Source organism: Cardiocondyla obscurior, linkage group LG08 (assembly GCF_019399895.1).
Source record: "Cardiocondyla obscurior isolate alpha-2009 linkage group LG08, Cobs3.1, whole genome shotgun sequence".
NCBI lineage: Eukaryota > Metazoa > Arthropoda > Insecta > Hymenoptera > Formicidae > Cardiocondyla > Cardiocondyla obscurior.
Window position 1 is genome coordinate 7,430,679 of NC_091871.1, and position 18,591 is coordinate 7,449,269.

The window sequence follows — 18,591 nt, forward strand, 5'->3', positions numbered from 1 at the left end:
AAAAAAATCTACCTTTTCGGTTGCGTCGAGATAAGACAGAGAACAAAAAAAAATAATCCAAAAGGAAGTCCTTTCAAGAGGAAGCCTTGAAAAGATAAAAGAAAAAGAAAAATCCTCTTTTAAAAGAAAGAAAGAAAGAAAGAAAGAAAGGATTTCCTGAAGATTTTCTTTCACTTCCCCTCAATTTCGATTGCAAAGAAGATTGGATCCGCTTTTCCGTCTAAACAGTAAAAATATATTGCCGTTAGGATGGCGAAGCAGTAAAAGGCTTTTCGTTATTCATATTTCTAGCGAGGTGAAGTGAAAAACTTGATACGACTTCGAAACGCCTTCGGTTTCTTTGGTGATACTCCTAAGCAAATTTGCGGATTCGCCGCCGACATCCGAACCTTCCGATCGAGCCAAGATCGCGCGGAAACTCGCGAGGTTTTTTTAAAATCGGTTGAGCTCAATTTTCTCCCGTAGCGAGCGAAGAAATCGCGGCGTCGTAATAATTCCGGTCGTCGTTGTTGCGAGCGACAATCGGCAAACTTGGTCGCGGGATCGCGAGAAAGATCTGTGACGGATCACCAGACGGTATGACGACCGTCCGAACGTCAGAACGACGGTCAAGGTTTGTCACTGGGACACTCGCGCGACTCGTGCATCTATCCGGCAAAACCTTGGTTAGAAAAGCGGCGGCACGCGGAACTAGAAATAAATCTTCCGTGCGTTCTTCGTGTGCACACAGCTCGCACATGCATACGCGGACGTGCGCGTGCACACGCACGTTACACGTACGTTGCATACGCGCGCATAGTCCCACACGTACGGTAGCACACCGATATTATTTCGCGCGCGTGCAGTCAGGGCCACGGTGACCTTAACTACCTTCCTCCGCACCTCAACCTCCTCCTCTCGTTCCTGGTCCTCCGTCCTGCCTCGCGGCACCCCCTCGCCACCACGCGATACCGCATTCGAGGGCACCGGGGGGCGCGGGCAAGGGTAGGGGCACGTGCCGCTCGCGATGACGTCACGTGGTGTGCACTGCGACGCGCGATGCACCAACGGCGCCGCCGGGTCCTCGCGCGTGTTACCGCTCCGAGATAGAGATCCATGTGCGAGCCGAGGCCTTCCCCGGCGCCTGCGCGACATTTTAATAGAATTTGGCTCGCGTCGACCGCAATCCGCACTTTTTAAGGGTTCCGCTCGCGGCCGACTTGTTTGCACGCGCGGAAGGTAATTTCGAGCGGCCGCCGGGGCAAGCCGCCCGCTTGCACGGGTCACGCTCAGGAGCTACCTCGACTCTACATTTGACTTGAATTCGGGAAGCGAACGTCGGCGAGATGCGATAAATTGCCGGCAGCCACGCCTGCTCGGACCTAGCGACGTTTAAGCCGATATACTCGTACAGTTGGACTTGTCTAAAGCGTCATCGCTTTTCCAGGGTTCGATATTTGCCGGGCGATTGAAAGGAATAGACTAGTTTCCACGTGGTTCCGAGATTTAGGTCCACGTGCCGGCGCAATGCACGTGCATGACCTTTCGGTGGAGCTTAATTCATGGCAATCGCGATCCTTACTTTTGAGGAGTTTACTCGAGGCGACGGAAATGCGCATCGACACATGGTCTCGCGCAACGAGATCCTCGGGAGCTCGCAAACTTCGTCGAAACGTAATTTTTTCGTCGCGCAAATTTTTCTTGTTAAAAAAAGGTGCATCCTGATTTTCCCCGGGCGGCTCGTTCATAAAAAAAAAAAAAATAAAAAATAAATTCGCGAAAGCTCGTCGTCTCCACGACAAATTTCCGTAGCGACCGTGATCTCGCGACTGAAAAGCTGGGTTTACGATAACTGTAGCGAGCCTCGAGACTCTAGAAATCGACCACATAAAAATTTGAGATGATCTAATATACTTGGTGATTTTCTCACGACTCGAAGCTAATTACACTATTGTAAACCCGGCGTAACGGATTCGATCGTTGCGTTACGGGCGGCGGGCACGTGATGAAGACAAAGGAAATCACCGGCATAAAATGCACTCGATACACTCCCGTCGATACGCTCGACTACGACATTGCGCACGTGGAGGCGCGTATGTGCGCGCGCGCGGTGGAGAACAAGATAAAGGGAGACGAGGAGGAAGCGCGGCGCTCTGCCGCACTCGTTGCACAATGCAATACGCCCGGCTGTGACTTCCTGACCGTTCCGTCCCACCCTCTTTTTCTCTCTCGTTCTAGTCCCCCTGCCCCCCCATTTTCCTTCCCCGCCTGCCGGGTATCGCCGTTCACGGATGCCGCGATATGGAAACGGTGGCCATCTCTCTTTCTCTCCCGTCTCGATCGGGTGACCTTTCTCGCGATGACGAGCGCTAGGCGACGAGAGAATCTAGGGAACGACGCCGGCGACCTTGGGTCGCCTTATTCGCCGAGATATCACCAGGCTGGTCAATTGGGTCAGGTGCGCCGAGACCGTAGGTAGGACGGCTATTAGGGTATCCCTTATTTATTGACCTCGCAACTTTCCTTCTCCCGCCCGCCGTGATACTGATTACAGATTATTCCGCGACTATCGGTCACTCGACGTTGATTCTACCTTATCTTAATAAAAAAGAGAAAAAAGAAAATTGAAAAAAAGTTTAGTTGAAATCCTTTTAAACGGCGAGAGAAGGAAAATCCTGGGATCGATAAATAAGGAACACCCCAATGGCCATCTTTCCCCCGGATGTGACTGGGGCAATGGGGTAGAAGAAAACTGGAACGTTTCCCAGTTTCTCTCCCGAAAGCGGGCGGAACTTCTGCATACACTTTCGATCTCTCTTATTAAGACCGCGCGCCGCGGTTATTTTTCTACTCGGCGAAATAATAAGTTTTTTTTTATTAATTGATTAGATTTGCAATTTCGTAAAAATGTTACGTCTGATTCCACAATCGTCGAGATGCGACAATAAAGAAAGTAAAAATTACGAAAGGACGGCGTTTAATTCTGGCCGAGTTAAACGGGCATTAATTCGTGAGCGAAAGTCCGCGTGCATTAGACTGCGTAAATTACATCGGCGGTGCCGATCGAAGCGCGGCTGTTGTCCGATATCACGGATGACGCGCATATTTGCGCCTGACGACATCGTCGACGCCGATTGAATCGAGATGAATGACTTGAACGATCGTCGTTCGCGACCGCCGGTGAAAGTAGGAACCTTCGGTGTAAACTGGGTTACGAATAATATTGATCCGAGGAGGTGGAGATGGAGGTGGAGGCGGCGGCGGCGGCCGGTGGTGGTGGCGGCGGCAGGGATAGTGGCGATAGCGACGGGTTCGAGTCGCGCTTGCCCCGCTTATTCCGCAGGCGACTCCGGTTTTTACGAGAGCTAAGTTTCGCAGAGTGCCTGGTCTACAACCGACGCGAAAATCCCTCGACGGCACTCTGGGGTTAAAAAGACATAGGCGCCGCTAGCAATTTCACCCTTGCGAGATCGCCCGGCGAACGTAGCGTCAAATAACGCGTCGGAGAACGGAAATCGGGGCGGGCAACTAACCTGTTCGCTTTCGAAAGTCGCACAAGCGCCCGGCTCCGTCTCGATCGGGTCCTGGCTGACTTTCGCCCGGATCTGAAAAAGTCATAAAGCAAAGAGTCAAGTTTTAGCGAATCCGACCGATCGGTTGAGAGGCCGCGCACATCTCAGCGGCTATTTCGAGAGCGCGCGGAGGGCCGCGATTTCCTGCGCGGGCGGCCGAAAGCAGCGCGGGACCGCTGCCGCGGACCTAAGATTAGCGTGGGGCGATAATACCTCAAGGTCCGGCTTGTTAGCCGTCTTACGAAATACCAAAAAATCGCCGCGCGCGTGTTTACATCCTTGGCTCGGACGGCGTGCTTATGTCATCACGCGCGCGGGCTTGGCACGCGCGACCACGACGACGACGAGGATGATTCCGACCGCCTCTGCAGGCCTTTTTCGCTCCTGCATCTCTGACCGGTCAGGGACAGTGTCGTCACTGCCAGTACGCAACAATTGGCGCGGTTTAAATCCACGCGAGACAATCGTAAAGGAAATTATTGACGCAGGTCTCGATATTTTTTAAACAAGCCGTCTATACGAGATGTCTCGTTTTTTTTATCCCGATTCTCCTCTGCGGAGCGTTACATGAAAATCGGCGATTTCGCGTTACGAAACGATCGAAAGCGACTTCGTTTTCACCGGCTCGTCCGTTCGGAAAGAGAAAACTAGCTCGCGTCCCGAAAACAGCGCTGATCAAGTCCCTCGAATTTGACGGAAATGATCCACGATACAGGTTCTCTCTATTAGCGCGCCGATGTTCGTTCGCGATGACGCATCGATTCCAACGAGCTATACTTTTCATCCGCAAGTCGAGCCTGCAAATCGTCTTTAAACTAGATCTGAAATTGCAATTATCGGTTTTCAATCCTGCAATGCGCGCAAGAAATATATACGCCGCCAGAGAGCCCCGGGAGAACGAGAGTCCGATCTAATCCAGATCGAGCGATATGTAACGCGTGCAAGGCTTACCCGGGTGCCTCACGATCCAGGGACTTACGCAATAGACTTATCATATTTGCGCGCACGCGTTGGCGTTAATTAAGCTACCACTACGCGGACGCGAAAAGAATTAATCACGGAGACGCGGTTACTCGAAGGCCACTCGATTTTTATCACGGCGAACTTGCAATCCCATCGCGAGAAACGCTTGTGCGATCTTAATGCAAGCTTCGAGGAAGTCATAATTTATACTGCCGACGCGAAAGCGCGAAAAACGTCTGTATCAATGCACATCACAGATTCCTTCCTTGCGCAAAAGAAAAAAGAAAAAAAAAAACGACGGAAAGTTCGTAATATTGAAACGCGGAAGACGACCGCGGCGGGCAGTGAAATTGATTTCTCTAAAAATCATTTGTCTTCGTCTAGACTTCTCGAGACTTGGCAAACTGAATCGGGCGCGCGTTGACGCGGGATTATTCGCGAAGATTAAGGTCAATGAAGATTTTGAAAGACGACGGGCGAGGGCAGCTGCCCGCTGCTAAAAGTGGCGCGAGCACGCGACTGCGAAAACTAGTTGCAAAGGTTACCGGCTTGATAAGGAGGCGCGCGGAAATTTCGTAGCGATCGCGAGTATCCCGGCGTGTTAATCGGACCGCGAGAGCGAGAGTAAAGGTCATTCCGACGGATTCCTGGAGGTTCTCCAGCCACGCTCGGCGATTGTCGCTCGACAATGTAGATTATCGGTTCGACGAGAAAGCGAACGAGAATGCCGAATAGGTTGCTCACCTTCTTGCGCGGGTGTTGCTCCTCGATGTAGTCGGGTACGATTCCCTCGTCCAACGTGGTCGAGCCTGGGGTGCTGCTCGACGACGAGCCGGACGCGTTGTAGGGGTAGTGAGGCTGATTGTGCGAAGGATGCGAGGCCGCTGGACACGGGGAACTCCTCGTTGGGACGCCCTCCTCGCTGAGGGGTGGGCTGGGAGTACCGCTTCGCCAGGAAGCCCCGCTGCTGCTGCTGCTGTTCGACATGCCGCCGACTCCCGGTGAGCCGGCGATCATACCGCCGCCTCCGCCTCCACGACTCCCCCAGGAACCTGTCGCAGATCGAACCTCTCAAATTCAATTCATCTAGCTCGGTTAATTATCGTGGAAGCTCCGACGAGTTCGGCACTCGCCGTTCGTACGATAATTTAATTATTTCTCCAAGTTGTACCACTTGAACTATTTTTTAGGATTTTTTAAAACTTTTTTTAGGATCAGGAAATTAAAGAAAGAAAAAAAAAACAATTTAATTAAAAGAGACATGAAAAACTGACGGGGTTAAAGAATGATAAGTAAAGAAAGAAATTTACTTCGTCTGGTTTCAGCAGCTTGTATCGTACTTTCGGCGAGTGTCAGAAAAATGAGCGCCATACCGTAATTGTATTGGCAGTGAAGTGGCGGGGGGTTGTGAGGACTGTGAGGTGAGCACGAGAGCGACATAAGGACCAGGGCGGCGGCGCATTCGTCCATGCAATCACCGCGTTCGTTGGTGCGACAACCCTCGCGTCCACATAGCATCCTCTCGCCCCAACCGCTGTACGTCCGCTCGGAATCATTGTTCGAGCTCGGCCGTCGTTTCCTGGATCTGAAATATACATTACCACATGCTATAGCCTCGCCACGTAATCGAGTATACGCGCGCACATTTGCACGCGGTACGTGCACGTCGTCCGGACCGAACTTCCTATTACCCTACTTAAAGCGCCGTGTATTTTTCCTCCGACTTTATCTCGATCAATCTAGAGGAATATTCTCTCCCGCGAAAACGGATATTCCCCTTGATTTCCGACAGTCGCCTATTCCGTGAAGGATAGTTAATTTTGGGTATTCCCGCATTCCGCGAAGAGCGAGAAACTTTCCGCCGACGGTGCCTCGATCTTGGATCCGAGAACGGCGATGCTTTTAAACGGTGGCACAACGGTAGACGTTGCGACAGAGTGTATTGTGGGCAAAACGGGCCTAAAGTAATTTCCTTAAGAGCACCCGTCGAATAACAGCATAGAAGGTAATCGGCGCTGGAGTTACGCGCGGCGTTTCTGAAATTATGTTTTCCTGAAACCGCATAAAATGATACGTTCGCCGTCTCTCCGTTTCACTTCGGAGCACCGAGCGCGCGAGATCGCCGGTGCCCACACGGTAATGCCCGGTGGCGGAGAACCTATAAGCCGATATAGTAACTTTTCCGGGAAAGACTATAGATTTCCACGTAAATACTGCACGTGGAGTATGTGCCGTTCGCATATAGACGCACTACGTCGTTTCCTCAACGATTACGAGTGCTTTCTCCGGACGGACAAAGTGACCAAGTGAGATGTGTGTCTGGCAAAAATCAATAAGAGATACAAAGTACACGTTGCAATCTGCCTTGAGATTTTATAGAGAAATTCACGGGGAAACAAAAAATAAAATTAAATGCTATTAATTATATAAATCCTATCTGTAAAAAATTGGCGTGACGCTTAAATTAATTGATAATCAATTTTATTGTTGCCGTTTATTAATTTATATATATTTTTTTTGTTACAGATTCAACGCAGCTGCATCCACCGTCGTCTAAAAAAAGTGTCGTCATCGCCGATTAATAATTATACGAACCGCAGTCGGTTCGTCGGCCGTTCCGGGAGTTCGTTAAGTAGTCGGACGGAATTTTTTCATATACGACTTTTTTCTGAACGCGAGTGCCGGAACAGGAACGCGCGAAAGTGTTTAATAATTCTCGCGATTGTAAAATCACGGTCGGGGTGTTCGCGAGTTACTTGTGCGCGGAAGGATGACTCGTCACACAAACTGAGAGGAGGAGCAGGCCCGGGACGGGCATCCTGCATCGGCGGAGCAACTTTTAGGTGAAGCATCAATTTATTAAATAAAATCTTAAATAAAAAAAAATATTTACTTTTTTAATTAATTTTATTAATTGATATATCGTCATGTCTACATTAATATTTTACATTTTATGTTACAGTCACCGGCAGAATTCTTCAACTCCGCTGTATGCAGAGTGGTAAGTCGCAACATTTTTTTTTATAATTTGCAATTGGGTGGGATATCTTAAAAAATAGCGCGCGCAGGTTTTTTCCTAGGGTTAAATAAAAAATACACTAATTCCGCGAGATCGTGTGGCGCAAAATCGTCGGAGATTTCACGCGAGCGTTAAAAGTATCGTAAATTAATGCTAGGGCTCAAAAGCAACTATATTTTCCTCTCGGTATATATCGTTACTTTCGAGATGATTATCGCTGGGAGCGGCGGGCTCTCCCGGGGAAGGTGGTGCATGGCCCTCTCGTAGTACGAAGGACGAAAAGCCGACAAGGGGGGTAGAGGACGGGGGGGGGCGCGAAAACGACGACGTAGCCAAGGCCGGAGCCGTCGCCGGTAAGCCAGCCGTTCCACTCCCGGTGCGGTACATCGAGAGTCGAAAGTGAAACATGGAACGCCGGCCGGCATAGAGAATGACGCACGTCCCAGCCGGTATTTCGAAAGAAACACCTCTCAGGCGTGCACTCCTGCACAGCTGTCCCGTTTCCTTCGTGTACCAACCGTTATATGTGTCGCGCCACTCAGAACAGGCGAGGAGGCAGGCGAAGGTTACGCCAAGCCCGATCCAACAGTAGAGAACCGCCTCGAGCCTCAACCGAAATGACTTTAATAAATCGCTCCGTTTCAATCGAAGCCTCGTCGGCCAGAATTTAAGTACCACAAGGATAATCTAAATAAAATAATAAAAACCGTGATAAAAAAAAAAAAAAAAAAAAAAAAAAGAGGCATCGCCGATCGAGACACGTCACCGCGCCCGTTACGTTCTCCATGCATTTCTCCAACTTTCCCGGGATTGTTTTTTTACGGTCTCCTGAATGGACTCGCGATATACCTCACACGACCGTTGCTCGCTAATTGCGAGATTACGATCGCCTTATGATTGCTTTATGATCGCGGAAGCGGCAAATTCAAGTTTAATTGGAACGAGGCGCGGGGGAAACGGCACCGTTTACTTTTGAGACGGTGCCGTTACCGTTACGCGGTATATGCGAATTATGCCGATACGGATTGAAGGATCGCGCGCGAAGATAATCGACACACGGTGGTAATTAAGAAGAAGCCAGATGTACACTTGTCGCTCGCGGGGGGGAGGGAGGAGAAGGGAGTTTGCCGACGTGTAATTCATCCGGGATCGGTCGTTAAAAGCAAGAAACAACCGTCGGAAAACGCGTCGTTTACCGCTCACTCGAACGCGCTCCGTCCATTACAACCGGCCGGATTTTTATCTATCTCCTTAACCCTTCCGTTCCGTTCGCGCATTCGGCACGCTTGACTGCGAGCTACGCTCGCACGTTTAAGCGCGATCTCAGCTCGACATCCGGCCCGCCGATCGGAAATATTTAAAGACAGCTCTGTCGAAAATTGACCGGCGAAATCAAACGAAACTGACCTTCTCAAGATGGTCGGCTCCATAGAGGAGCACGTAGCGCCGAGCACTTTCAGCGAATTGACATTGAAAATTAGCATGTAAAATAGTATGCACGCCTACCAGTCGGTTCGTTACAAATACACCGTCATCGTGTTATGTAACGTCGATTATTCACCGTATCACGTAATATCAATTATTAAACGGCCGCGAGAAAAAAAACACGCCTTAATAAATGCGCGAGAGAGCAAAATGTCGTTTAAAAAAAAAAAAGTTGTCTACGAGATCCCGCCGCGAGATGCGTTTTCGCTGACAGTCGCGAGCGAGGCGGAAGCCTGTCATCTGCGGCCGCATTTCGCACGTCGCGGCTTTAAGTTTTAATGACGAGAAGGAAAGTAAAGCGCCTTGGTCTCTTTCACTCGAGTAGATTTTAGATTCATAAATCCGCCGAAACGTTCCGAGGTGAGTTAAAAACGTCCTTCGATTCCCTCCACGACGGCTTTTGAGTATCGCATGCAAATTGCGTGCAAGTGGCAGAAGGAAAAAAAAAAAAAAATTGGGCCGTGAGAATTGAGGTTTCGGCCGAGAACCTTTCCTTTCCTTTCCTTCACTCTGATTGTCGCGTTAACGCGGCGCCGTTTGACGAGTGTCCCATGCGGCTGCAACCGTTCTTTTTTTTTCCGCTGTACTCCGTGGTAATTAAATTAGATCCGCGAAGCTGAATTTTTTTTTTTTTACCTATTATTTTACGCTCAAATAATTTTTATGTTCGAACCGAAGGGCTTGACGTACTTGATATAAAACTGATGCATTCCGCAATCCAGGCGAGTGAATGTTGATCTTTGCACGACGGGGATTAAGGTGGCTACAAAGCCATTAAGCGGGAACGGCTATTTGTACTCCGCCGATACCTATCGCACCTTCTGACAAGTCAATCGAGCTCGTTGGTGGAAATCGCCAAGTAGTACACCCGCCTGCACGGCCGGCGCGCACGCACGCGGTGCTATTAGCGTCGTGACATAACGTTACGCAACGCGATCAGTTGGAGGACGAGCGCGCGCGCTACACGCAGCGACAGATAAGCGGGAGGGAAGGGGGTTTATGGATCGTTAAGCGCACGTCCGCCGATTTCTCTCCTTCTTTTATCCCCCAAGCGATTGTCCCGAGCGCAAGCTGTAGGCGCGAATCTGACGTGAAAACAGTGACATCGGAAAGTCATTTTCCAACAACGAGCGTCCACTTTAAATGGTCCCGAGTTCCGAAAGAACTTTTTTTCTTCAAGCCGGCGATTTCATCCGCGCGCCCGGTTTCTCTCGCTATCGGAAGGACGCTTTAGAATCGCAGTCGGAGTCTTGAACGCGCGTCGAACGGCGACGGCGCGACATTCGATGCAACGCGCGATCGGATCGATCCCACCGGAGCGCACACGCTTTCGCAAACGTAGCCCGCGGATCCGGGGCGTTATATAGGTCGGGAAGCTTGTTGATCCGTGTTCGCGGCATCTCCGCCGCGGGGTAACTGGGTCGCTGAATGTTTCAGCGCGCGCAAAACTGGGTTACCGTCCAACGGTGCGACGAAGCCCGTGCACATGTGCACGCGAGAAGGCATCTCGTCTCCTCGCTCCGTTAAGTACGTCCACGTAAGGATCAACGCGATGCCGTTTGCCGGCGAGACGGAGCGTTCGGCTAGCAGCTACCTCATTTGCCCGTTTATTCGCGTCCGCGGGACTCGAACTGCAAGTGTAAATAGCTGCGAATCACAGTACACTGCGCGGAACATACGCGACTGTCTAAAAATATCCCCCGGCATCATTTCCATTTCCAATGGACGCGATTATTTTTTTTTTTGACGTCCACCCGCACCCCTCGATAGCAAAAGCGATAACGTTATCCTTTCGGAGAAAGCCGGGAGGAGGGTTAGATCGATTCGGTAAAATTGCAACGTACGATGCCGCTCTACGGTGTAAGCACGAAGCGCTCGAATGCCGAGCGACACGCGATACCGACATTCGCGCCCTTAGACAGGGTCTGCAATGGTATAGTAAGCCACAAGAAATTGAGCGGTCATATTCGATTAGTCTCTTCAAGTTTTAACGCGATGTCTCTCTGTACCTTCCGGAAGTCCGATCTTAAGCCTCTTCCATCTTCTCGCGGTGGATCCCGCGGTTTTCCGCGACCGTCGGGAGCAAGGCCGCTCCCTCGGGAGAACGCGAGTATGGGGTGAACCAGTTTCCGGCGATATCCGGGTTACGGAGTTGTGCAAGGGGGGTCAGTCGCGTCGGATACGGGAACATGGCAGCCGGCTGGCCTGTATCGAGCGGCCTGATTTCACGTCGGGACAACCCGGCCAACCTGATTTCAACTTCACCGGCCTCACTCGGCGACCCAATTCCCCGCTTTGCGCTACGGGAACGCTCGAAGGACTCGGCCCCATTGCCGACGTCCTTGTGCTAGAAATCCATTTTCTTTCGTAGGGCACCCTCGCCGTTTTCCCCGGCGCCCTTACGCGCAAGCGAGCTCGGGACTTCCATTCTGTTGGATCGACGAGACAACCGACGCGCTTCTTCATTTTTTTTTGTTTTTTTGCTTTCAATTGATGAGATTGAAAGGGAAATATTTTTTAGAATTCCTTCAGATCCGTAAAAATATCGAATCGTGCACCGTTATCGTTAGTTTTAAGAATAATTTTTCGCAATATTAATCGAGTTGACGTGATAACGAAGAGCTCAATGTCAGACGACAATGTAAAAATATAAAACAACTGCAGCCTTCGGAGCGGAGTGTAATTAAAGCGAATAGCATCGCGAGCATCTGCGTAATGCATAAAAATGCAGCGGAGTAGAAACAGTGAAATTACTCATCCGGAAGCGTGATTTTTGTAACGCAGGGGTATTCGGCATTTAAATTACAATTTTCTTCGCGGAGTAAACGCGCGATTTCTTTCTCGGAAAAGAGAAAATACTTAGCGTACCTCGCCGTTGGTGCCGGTTTGGAAAAAAAGTCTACTTTAAAGAGTCTGCTATCGAGAAAACATTCCTGAACAATAGCTAGATAAGAGATAGTGTTGTCATAAACGTTGGAGAGTGCTTCCTCGTCCCTAAGTAGACTCACTTAGCGGCGAACAAGAGATCGCTTTATCCACCCGGACAAAGTCCCCGCATCTTTCGCATCGCTACCCCGAGAATACAGTTACTTCAGAACCCAAGCATAATTTCATGATACTTTTGACGATCGAGTCAATTAAAAATAATCGAACCCACCGCACTTATCCTTGGAATAATCAGAAAATTATGGTCGGGCTGAAAAGCAACTATACTTTTCTCCCCGTGCATGCATGCATGCGGCGCGCACACGTCGCAACGTGTGTTGAGGCACACGTGTAACGGAGTCGTCCCAGATTCGCCATCTAGGCTAGAGGCTCGCTGCCTACCCTTTGACCGAGCGACACGTGGGGAAAGGACCGGGGACCGTCCGCGAGAAACTTTTCTTTTTTTCTTTTTTTTCCCCCCCCCCCCCTCGACCTCTTCTCGTTCCAGCGACCGCCGTACCTCCTTCTTCTTCTTCTTCTTCTTCTTCTTCAACAAGTAGCGAACGTCGTGACCGCGCAAATGCAGGGCGCCGCGCGTGCACGGGTGACACGGGGTGGAGGGAGCGAGAGCGAGCGGGATGAAAACGAAGCGCGTTCCCCTCCTCTCCGTGTACCTGACCCATTTATCCGGTGCGCCGGTAGGTACGTAGCTGTATCGATCGACCCAGATATGCGACCCCCCCAGTCTGGCACGATCTACAGTTTGTTTGGCCACCTTAACCCACCCGTCGCGGCGTATCGCCGCCTCGGCATCCTCGCGAGACGACGACTTCGCCCTTACGCGGGCCCTCCACGAGCGAACCGGAAGCGCGTCGTGCGTCCACCTGTCTCCGGTCGATAGGTGACGTCACGGAGTGCGATAGCGAAACGGTGAAATATGAACGAGGGCGCGGCGTGGAAACGGCGGGCAACGCCGATAAGGCCGGCGCTTACACGTCGAAATGATCTACGAAGGCCGTGCGCGCGTGTTGGTGCCGGTTCCATCGCGCCGGGAGCTGCCACTCAGATTTCCGGGCATTTTTTAACGAAAGAGGAGGACGTAACTCGCGTGATCCAGGATTTTTCTTCCGCGTAGCTGCCGCATGATCGAAATGACATCTGTATATTGCGCGCCTGTAGGTCAAGATCGCGCGCCGATGCCGGCGTATTTTGTCGCGCGAGACCTTGGCAAGTACCATTTGCGTCTAAATTGCGAATCGTTGCCTGGACGGTCTTTCAGCGTTTTCTGCCTTTAGTTTCGCGTACCTCTGTCCCAAGGCTCACGGCGAATGCCGTTGTTCTAGGTCAAACATTCAGAACGGAAATTCGACGCGTCGATCGAACGAGAACTTTATGCGCGCGAAAACATTTTTGCTCCGTTCGCGTTTCGACACCTTAGTAATTATTGTAGGTCATGGAGCAAATGACTTAACTCGACTTAGTGCGAAGCCGTACGTGACTCGTGCGATTCTTGCTTCCGCGGAACGTTTCCAGACTGCTACGTGCCTCCGATCGGCATTTCGTACATTTAGCGAAGCAGTTATCGCTATTATTTCTTTTTTTTTTTTTTTGGCACTCGGGACATATCAGCTCTGATCGATAGTGAATTTTGCTATAAAAAAATATTTTTTCTATTCGAACGTTATCGCGAACGGTCAGTGCCGAGAGAAAGGTCTCTTCCGCGTTTCCCGATGGCTATCATGGCCGGCGTGGAAAAGGACAGTTTCGCACATTCCGGGGGAATTCCGCGGCATTGGCAGCCGAGATAACAGCCACCCAGTTCGATTTCTCGCAAGAACCAGCTGGGCCAAGCTGATTGGAGTCAATTAACGCGTTAACGCGCCGCCGGCGGATACGTGAAGCGAGAGAACGAAAGTAGGGAATGGCCGAGTTTTGAGTTGAAAGCGGGAGTGGTGGGTTTTGTCCCGGCGGCGGGTGGCTCGTAACCGGGGTGGGTGGTAAACGCGGGGGTTGCTAGGTGTCGAGAAGGAGGGACAGGCGCTCGTCGTCGTCGCATACGCGGCGCGTGGTAGTGCACCTGACCTATATAGCGCGGCCGCGGAGGTATTGATCGACCCAATTCTTGACACCGCAAGTTGGGGTCTCCGGCTGCTCGCCGGCGCGCGGAGAACCGCCGCCGCCGTCCGAAAATTACGTAAGCTAACCCACTGACTCACTGCGCCCGTTGACGTGGCACGAACGCAGATGGGAGTTTATTCAGTCGGCGGTGCTGTATTTCGGATTATCCCGCGTCTATTCGCGTCGTTCGCGGCTATCGTCCTCCTCCCGCCGATCGCGGATCCGCATCTCGCCGGCTTCTGCTCGCGCATTGCTCCTTGCCGATGCACGAGAGCGCGAATAGGTAACGTGTGCAAACCGGCTAAAAATGTATTTCGCGAGGGGAACGTACGAGAGCCGGATGGTTCGACGGAGCGCCCACATCGCGATTATTACGGGGCGGCTATTTTCTTTCGGTCGCGATCGAACCCGATTGTTCCCGTTACGAACCGGCGGCTCGAAGCGAAATAATAATCGCGAGCGAAAGTCAGTAAGGTACAAAAATCGTCCGGCACGTTGATTATCGTTTCGCGCGAGGTGTACGGAATTACGTCACGCGCGAGCAAAGGGGAGAAAGAGCGCTGCCACGTTGCTCAATTTGCTAGCATCAATTATCGCGAACCCGCACACGCAGGTACTCACGTTGCACCATGGTAGCGCGCATGGTTGCGTGTAAAAGGTAGAAAGAATAAACGGTGCCTCGACGACGTAACGGAGAAACACTTGGCGCGCGAGCCGGGTTCTCTATATAGCCGCCACGGATCGCAACCGCGAGCGCGGTTTTTTCGCGCAGCACCCCGTTAATATTAAATAACATTGATATTAAAAATATAGATACGTTATTTATCCCGCGAGAAATATCGGAGGTAATCGGAGCTCGAAACAAGTCCTGCGTACTTCTGCGGGCGTAACTTCAGCGTCGATCGCCTAAACCGTTCCCATCTCCGTCCGACGGTCGCACAATCGGTTAGATTAGCTCTAACGGCGTGCTAAAACCTTGGGCGCGATGCAAGGTCTCGCTAAACGGTAGCCCGGAGTTCGTGCACGCTTTCGTCGCCGATACCATCGCGCTTCGAAAGGCATTCGATTTCTCTTCGGCGACCTTTCCTTTCACGTGGGGCAGGTCGTGCCAGGGCCAGAGGCGCGCGGGGGTGTGCCGTACCGAAAACCGACGGGATTTTTCTACCTGCCGACAATCGCGGATCACTCCGGACGAATCTTCCGCCGGGATGTCCTTTGCGAGAGGATCCCCGGGTCAAGCACCGACTTTGCCCATACCGAACGAAAAGTCGGAGGAGGTTATTAACCTTCGGGGTTCGTCGGCCTGGCGGGCCACGACCGTTCTATCTTTTTCAAAGAAAAGACGACGAAGGGGGACCGACGAGAAAATTTCGTCTCGAATGACGGGGGCTCGGCGGGTCACAGACTCCAGACGCCACGTAAGAGTAGGCGGGACGAGAAGCTTCATTGTTTTTCAATCGCATAATCCCGTAAGCGGATCTCGCGACGGCAATTTTGTTCGAGATTTCAATGAATTTTATTTAAATTTATACATACATATACGTAATATATATACGTAAAGAGAAAATATTTTCGAGCGGCGTTACTAAATAGTCCAGAACGTCGTTGAGTGGATGTGAAATCGTGGAAATATATCAGATAACTTGTTGTTAGGGACACCCTGTATATATGCGTGCGTCCGCGCACGCACACGCACACGCACACGTTTTCGCAGCACTTAACTGATGCGGCACAAAGAATAGTGCGATTGGAATAGGACTTTCCAGCAGGAAATTGCAATCACGAAGGCATTGTTGCGTTGCGCGTTTTTTCACTAAAATATCCGTCGGCTATTCCTCACGGCGACGTCCCTACAGCGAATATTCCCTGACATTCAACGGGGGTGAGGCGTAAAGCGTTCTAGGGAGTTGCGTGCGTATAAAGGTGAGAGACAGGTGCCTGGCGAGGGTGCATTCACGGTCTAACGACCCGCAAACGGGCGCTCCTTCGTTCTCGCTTTATAGGTACATGACGCGGATGCTCAGCTTTTTATCTTTAGCTTCGAATACGTCCGATCGAGACACTTGAATACATATATTTATACGTGAAATTTATATTTCACGTAGAAGAAATGTGCGCAAACCTGTCAGCGTTCCGCGACGAGAAGCAGAAGCCTGACACGGAGAAAGGCTACTTTGATAATTTCACGTCTCAAGGGTCGCATCTGACAATGACCTTCGACATACCGAATCTTGCGCGAACGACAAAGGATATATTCGATCGGCAATTGAAGTGGACGTGTAATTTTAGGGTCTCGGGGAGTTTCGCAACGTATTTACGATTTCGAAATTATATCTCTCGACTCGAGCACGCCAAATTGAATGTTATGGATACAATGCAGAAATTAAAAATTTTAAACGTAACCCGAAACGTTTGGATAATTTCAGAAGGGAGGTCACGCGTGAGATTTGCATAATCAAGCCGAGAGTAAGAGTCGCGGCACTTCGCGGACTGTATTTTGCTTTTAAACGACGTTTAAGAGAACGATTCCGCTTGTCCGGAGACAGGTTTATTGTCAATTGGCGGCAGTTACTTTCGACCTTATCTGCTGCCCGAACATGAAAGCATTCCAGATAAGCAGCGGTAATAGAGAAAGAAAAGGAAAACTTACGCCATCACGTGTGGCACGTCGATAGAGTGGGAGGACGCTCGCTTGCGATCGCCAGCCATATCGGCGAGCCTGGCAAAATCCGTGTCTTGATCGGCCAGTCGGGCGCTCTTGCGGGATTCGAGCAGCCTGATCTCGTCTATACGTTTAGTTAGGCGCATGGTACCCTGTAACAGAAAAAACGAGGCATATCAATTTCAATCCCTTTTCTTCAGTAAGTTTTTTTTTTTTTTTTTATTCCCCTGTGCATTCGCAAGTAATATTCCGATTCGGAAAGCGAGTTAATAGGCTGCATGCACTTTTCGAAACTCCGTGAAAATTAATTTGCTACGCAGCGAGGATATATGTACGAAAGCAGATATATTTTACGATACATATCAAGTGCACGCGTTCTCTCGCATTTCCCTTTCAATTCCGTGTACGTTAGTTCGTTAAATGAAATTTAACGGTAGTAATGAGCAAATTACTTTCTATGGAAGCCTCGCGAGATTTCGCACAATTTTCAACGAGACAAAGAGCCGGCTGTACAAACGTGAGGATCGCGCGGTAGGAGACGGCGAGATTTCCGAGCAATTCTCATCCAACGTGAGAAATCTCAGGAGCGCAAAATTTACGCCCGCAAAAGATCTCAAATCGCACGCAATGCCGATGAACGTATTTTCTTTCTTTTTTTTTAACCGCGCTCATTCCGCATTAATCGCCAACAGCTTTGCTCGCGCGTGGAAAGTCCCGAGATCGGCTTGCCGACGACGCTTCGTGCGTAAACGCGTAGAGAAAGTGCGAAATTTTGAACGTATCCCTGAAACTTTCCCTCGCGAGCGGCAAAGAGCGATCGCTCGCGATCGTATCCTCGCGGAAACTCGCGAGGAAAACGCGACTCGTCTCCGGGCGCATTGTTGGAACCGCCGGGTAGTCGGATAATGCCGGCTTTGCGCTGATTACGCCTACGTGCCGTCTGACGTCGGCCCTGTTCCGTCGACGTAACTCCGTTGCGAAATGCATGCACGCCCGCAAATTGTTAGTTATTTCCCCCGACCGCGGAACAGATATGTCATGCAAACGCCGAGAAAGTCACGTACGGGGCGGACGACTTGTACGCGCGTGGATTCGCAACGGAGGACGGGAAACGAACAAGGGGCAGGGAAAAAAAGCACGACAGCCTTCGGCAATTTTGCTGAACACGGGTATGCGTGGTATGCGGTTGCTATTGCGAGTTCCGGCTTCAGGTGTTTACGCGGAGGAAGATCCGCTCGCAGCGGGTCTCGCGTGCGCGATGCACGCTCGCGAAACTGGAGCACGCGAAATGAAACGCGCGGTGACTTTCTCGCCGGTCTCGTTACCCAACGACGAATTTCCGCCAAATCGTCCGGGAATATAACACTTTTGTGAAACACCCGCGCTAATTAGCGAGCTATCGACGTTAAGCGGCCGTTTATGTTCTCGATTCTAAACGCGCTTCGTTCGCCTTCGCCCCAGCTCGATAGAAATGCTCTTCTTTTAAAAGAAGAAGAAGCGACCGCTTCGTTGTCGCCTACGAAAAAATCGACTTTGATAAGACTTGTCGTTTCGCCGTTTTGATTCGCGCATTCGGGGTACCAACTTGTTTACGATGCTTGATTAATGCGTGCGAATGTAATAGCACGTTCGCCGCGCACGCTCGCCGGTAACTCCATTACTAAATTGCTTCTTTGAACCGGCGAGTAATACGCGCGGCATGGGATTCCCTGACGCGGCTTTAATTCCTCGCGTCGAAATATCCATCACGGCGTCTGTGACACGTACTAATTTGGCGCGATCAAGATTGCCTCCCGCGATTAATTAGCCGCCATAAGTCTCGTTTCCCGTTCACTTTCCCGCGGCGGCGGAGACGCGGATGGACTCGA

At 50.8% G+C, this 18,591-nt stretch overlaps 1 protein-coding gene across 2 annotated transcripts in view; it reads right to left on the reverse strand.

The window, feature by feature from the left end:
• The window catches only part of Glut4ef (Glucose transporter 4 enhancer factor), a 71,806-nt gene that overhangs the window by 27,305 nt on the left and 25,910 nt on the right, over nucleotides 1-18,591 (reverse strand). Inside the window, exons 2-5 of one of the 2 annotated variants that reach the window (XM_070660957.1) lie at nucleotides 16,712-16,875; nucleotides 5,825-6,099; nucleotides 5,259-5,566; nucleotides 3,513-3,584 (exon numbers count right to left, since the gene is read on the reverse strand). In XM_070660957.1, the coding sequence (XP_070517058.1) occupies nucleotides 3,513-3,584; nucleotides 5,259-5,566; nucleotides 5,825-6,099; nucleotides 16,712-16,875 (819 nt within the window). The remainder of the gene's footprint in view (nucleotides 1-3,512; nucleotides 3,585-5,258; nucleotides 5,567-5,824; nucleotides 6,100-16,711; nucleotides 16,876-18,591) is intronic. The other variant, XM_070660959.1, reaches the window with a different exon arrangement.